Source organism: Penaeus chinensis, chromosome 34 (genome assembly GCF_019202785.1).
Source record: "Penaeus chinensis breed Huanghai No. 1 chromosome 34, ASM1920278v2, whole genome shotgun sequence".
Taxonomy (NCBI): Eukaryota; Metazoa; Arthropoda; class Malacostraca; order Decapoda; family Penaeidae; genus Penaeus; species Penaeus chinensis.
The window spans coordinates 17,754,398-17,759,397 of NC_061852.1; the positions used below are offsets into that span (position 1 = coordinate 17,754,398).

At 50.6% G+C, this 5,000-nt stretch overlaps 1 protein-coding gene across 14 annotated transcripts in view; it reads right to left on the reverse strand.

Moving 5' to 3' along the window:
- The window catches only part of LOC125043524 (serine/threonine-protein kinase OSR1-like), a 109,310-nt gene that overhangs the window by 28,253 nt on the left and 76,057 nt on the right, over positions 1-5,000 (reverse strand). For 11 of the 14 annotated variants that reach the window (XM_047639653.1, XM_047639652.1, XM_047639655.1 and 8 more), the window contains one exon: positions 585-778. The exons of 1 other annotated variant lie outside the window; for it this stretch is intronic. In XM_047639653.1, the coding sequence (XP_047495609.1) occupies positions 585-778 (194 nt within the window). Of the gene's footprint in view, positions 1-119; positions 557-584; positions 779-1,008; positions 1,597-5,000 lie in introns of those variants that run through there. 2 more of the 14 variants (XM_047639656.1, XM_047639661.1) reach the window with 2 other exon arrangements.

Genomic DNA, 5,000 nt, shown 5'->3' on the forward strand with positions numbered 1-5,000 from the left:
TTAGTGACGTTGAGTCATGTGACACTGGAGGTGGACATAGGCCTACATCCCATGGGTCCTCCCTCCTGGCTGGGGGCGCATCCTGCCTCGCCCCTCGGGGTATTGCTCCGGACACTTGCCCTTAGGGGGTCGTCTGCAGCAGGAAGGGGGTATTGCAAAGCAGAATAAAAGCCCAGCAGACGACGTAGCAGCAGACACAGACACACGGCAAGAGAGAAAACGGGTCCGTCACTCGCTCATCTAAGAAAACTCGTATCCGCTCTCGAGTTCCTTCACACGGATGCCTCTCCTCCTGGGGACTTTTCTGGGTCCCCAGTGAGGCCCTGCCATCCTTCGTCCTGCTCCTCCTCCACGCCCAACGCGGCACGGGGCGAGGGAGTGCCACGACACCGAGAAATGACACGCACACACCTGACACTCGCACCAAAACACGTCCGTGCCGGGAGGGGCCGACCGAGGGACCGGGAGCCAGGCCGCCCGATTCTCTCCCTTTTGGGGCCCTTTGCCGGCGATTTCCTCCCCGGTCGCGCCCCCGGAGGATGCCTGAATCCTTGACGGAGGCGAGGGGCGGCGGCAGGGCTTACCTATGACTTCCCTGAGCTCGTAGTCGTCCTTGGTGTTGGGCCAGGGCTTGTCTTCGGCCATCTTGGCGTCGCCGCAAACGCTGCCTCGGTGCGGCCGCGGCAGCTGCTGCAGCGCGGCGGGCAGCTCCACGGACGCCGACTTCTTGCGGTACGTCCCGGGGGAGCCGGGGGGCATCAGACCCGGGGTGATCTTCCTGAAACACCAAACGGGAACATTAATTTTTTTGATCGAGGGAAAAATATCCCGGGAGATTGTCGGCCTCGGTCACGTGTCGGGTCCGTCTATCGGGGTTCCGGAGGCCGACCCCGATAAGACGACCCTGAGGCACAGGTATGGCAGTGAGTATGAGAATCGATTTAAAATCCTCCCCCCCCCCCCTCCCTCGGTAAGGAGCTCGATAAGGACTATCGCTCGTTATCGCACCTTCGACCGGTCGATCACAAGACGAGTCGACGTGACGAGAAGAGGCGAGCAGCGCGAGACGGGAGGAGGCGAGGCTGTGTGAGTCGCGCTTCTTTTAATTATGAGTCAAGACATTCGGGGGACCTTCGGCCTCGCCATCGCGCCCTCCTGCCTCCCGATGCTGCAACACGAAGCAACTGATCTGCTCACTTACGAAACACTTTTATCTATTTTTTTCGGCGAAGAACAAAACACGAAACCTGGTGCCTTTCGCAGGCGCGGTTGCCAAGCGGGGAATTTGTGGCGCCTTATTCGACTTGGGACAGACGCACTTTAGCCTTATTTAGCCAAATGCGTCACCGTCTGAGCACGGCAATTATGAGCCGTGCGCGATCACTCTCACTCAAACCTTCCATAAGACCCACAGCTCAAAAAAGTAAGGGGACTGTGACAGAGATAACGCGAAATATGGCGACAGCAGAATACTCGTGGCCGATATCATAAGCTAGTCTGTCATCTCACACGGGGAAAAGAACTGCTAGGACTTCACCGCTGTAGCCTACACGGACTATACAATTCCTGATGTCATTTCAGTCACGTGCGAGTCGAATCTGACGTGCGCGACGCCGTGCCGGAGCGATGAAGAGGATGACGTCTCAGGGCCGATCGCTATTATGAAGTATGACGAAACCTACTGGAACTTTCTGTCAAGGTTCCGACGCTGCTTGGTTAAAAGGCACGAGAGAGACAGACGCGGGGGAGGGGGGGGGGGTGACGGAAAAGGGAGGGGAGGGGAGGGGAGGGGAGGGGAGGGGAGGGGAGGGGAGGGGAGGGGAGGGGAGGGGAGGGGAGGGGAGGGGAGGGGAGGGGAGGGGAGGGGAGGGGAGGGGAGGGGAGGGGAGGGGAGGGGAGGGAAAAATATGATACTTGCAAAGTGATTTTTTTCAAGACAAGATCACTCAAAAAGGTAAGTGTGTGTTACATAACATGATACGCAAGAAAGGTTGGCAAGGAAGGAGAGGACGAGTGAGAGGAAGGAAGGAAGGAATGGTGGGGGAGAGGGAGAGAGAGGAATATATATATATAAGAGAGAGAGAGAGAGAGAGAGAGAGAGAGAGAGAGAGAGAGAGAGAGAGAGCGAGAGAAAATTTCCCTTCCCTCTCCGTTCCTTGGCCCTTTGCACCGCCTGTCTTCGCCCGAGGCAGCCAAGAGCTCCTGTGGCCCGTGCATTGCAAGCATCGCCATTCGGGAAGCTACATGCGATCCCAGCGGAGTGTGATTTCCAACGGCGCCAATCGAACAGGGTGCGGCCGGAGCTGTGCAGGAAAGGTTACTTTGCACGTCACTCTCCATCCACCTCTCTCTTTCTCTCTCTCTCTCTCTCTCTCTCTCTCTCTCTCTCTCTCTCTCTCTCTCTCTCTCTCTCTCTCTCTCTCTCCCTCTCTCTCTCCCTCTCTCTCTCCCTCTCTCTCTCCCTCTCTCTCTCCCTCTCCCTCTCCCTCTCCCTCTCCCTCTCCTTCTCTCTCTCCCTCTCTCTCTTCCTCTCTCTCTCCCTCTCGCTCTCCCTCTCTCTCTCCCTCTCTCTCTCCCTCTCTCTCTCCCTCTCTCTCTCCCTCTCCCTCTCCCTCTCCCTCTCCCTCTCCCTCTCCCTCTCTCTCTCCCTCTCTCTCTCTCTCTCTCCCTCCCCCTCCCTCTCCCTCTCCCTCTCCCCCTCCCTCTCCCCCTCCCTCTCCCCCTCTTTCTCACTCTCTCCCCCTCTTTCTCTCTCTCACTCTCTCCCCCTCTTTCTCTCTCTCACTCTCTCCCCCTCTTTCTCTCTCTCACTCTCTCCCCCTCTTTCTCTCTCTCACTCTCTCCTCCTCTTTCTCTCTCTCACTCTCTCCTCCTCTTTCTCTCTCTCACTCTCTCCCCCTCTATTTCTCTCTCACTCTCTCCTCCTCTTTCTCTCTCTCACTCTCTCCCCCTCTTTCTCTCTCTCACTCTCTCCTCCTCTTTCTCTCTCTCACTCTCTCCCCCTCTTTCTCTCTCTCACTCTTCTCCCCTCCTCTTTCTCTCTCTCACTCTCTCCCCCTCTTTCTCTCTCTCACTCTCTCCCCCTCTTTCTCTCTCTCACTCTCTCCCCCTCTTTCTCTCGCTCACTCTTCTCTCCTCCTCTTTCTCTCTCTCACTCTCTCTCCCTCTTTCTCTCTCTCACTCTCCCCCCCTCTTTCTCTCTCTCACTCTCTCCCCCTCTTTCTCTCTCTCACTCTCTCCCCCTCTTTCTCTCTCTCACTCTCTCCCCCTCTTTCTCTCTCTCACTCTTCTCTCCTCCTCTTTCTCTCTCTCACTCTTTCTCTCTCTCACTCTCCCCCCCTCTTTCTCTCTCTCACTCTCTCCCCCTCTTTCTCTCTCTCACTCTCTCCCCCTCTTTCTCTCTCTCACTCTCTCCCCCTCTTTCTCTCTCTCACTCTCTCCCCCTCTATTTTTCTCTCTCTCTCTCCTCCTCTTTCTCTCTCTCACTCTTCTCTCCTCTACTTTCTCTCTCTCACTCTCTCCTCCTCTTTCTCTCTCACTCTCTACTCCTCTTTCTCTCTCTCACTCTCTACTCCTCTTATTCTCTCTCACTCTCTACTGCTCTTATTCTCTCTCACTCTTCTCTCCTCCTCTTTCTCTCTCTCACTCTCTCACCCTCCTCTTTCTCACCCCCCCCTCTCTCTCTCTCTCTCTCTCTCTCTCTCTCTCTCTCTCTCTCTCTCTCTCTCTCTCTCTCTCTCTCTCTCTCTCTCTCTCTCTCTCTCTCTCTCAATTCGAAATAGCATTCCCATGGACGTGTCAATCAATCTCTATCTGTCCCGTCCCCCTCCCGTCCCTCTTTAGAAACACGGCTATTTCCCAGTCTTTGTATAACGATGAGGAAGTGGGAGCCACAATCATCCATTCATTTAGGACTCCAGCGACACGAAATCCCCGGAAGTCAAAATCCCTTATCTAATCTTCGTCGGTCACAATACCAACCGATTACATTTGTATTCACGGCACGAAAATAATGAAGTGATAATGATAGCAAGTAAAATCATAGCAATGGTATTTAAAAGAACAGAAGTAATGTTAATAGCTTTTATATAAATACTTAAGATACTATATATATAATCTACTATCTTTGGAAATACTCCTAATACTCGATTTTTTTTTTTTTTTTTTTTTTTTTTGGTAATGCCGATACTGAAAACAACAAAAGTATAACGGTAGAAGTAGTAGTTGTAATAACAGGAATGCAAATAACAAAGGTCGTAGCAAGAATAACTCGGGTAGATAAATCAATACACAATGCACAAACTAGATTTATTTATTCCTGCGGCCTTTGTCTCGAGTTCTAAATCTCTGTAAGACTCAGTGTCAACATTAATGTATGCTAATGAAGAATCTTGGTATGGTTAAAGCGGTGCGGTTTCATTTAATCAATTAATTTATTTATTATCATATTTTTGGGGGGTGGGACCCTCCTGGCAAATTAAATTATTACTTTTGCCTTTTATTACCTTGTATGCCTTTAACTCTATGATCAACTGTAATCCTTCCCATTAGGAATTAAATCCCATCAAAATCGAAGATAGTCCGAAGCGTGTAATTAATACAGCCGAGGTTCACATGAACAGAAATGCTAAGAGGTAATTTTTTTTTGCGTTTAACCTCGTCGCTGGTGAACAAAAGACAATAAACTTTCTTCCACGAGTTCTTGTAAATCAAACTATGAACTTGAAAATGTTCTTATGCGATTTTTATACGACAGAATAACTTTTAACTTTTGTTTTTGTGCACGATTAACATAAAAGGCAATCTTTCCCTTTTCGAAATGAACTAAACATCGGTTTCTACGACGAATATTACTGTTTTTTTTAATTGAAATATATACAAGAATGACGATGATAAAAATAACATTACTAGTACAAATTCATGCTGCTGCTGCTGATGATAACAGTAAACACAACAACAATCACAATAATAATAATAATAATAATAACAATAATCATAAC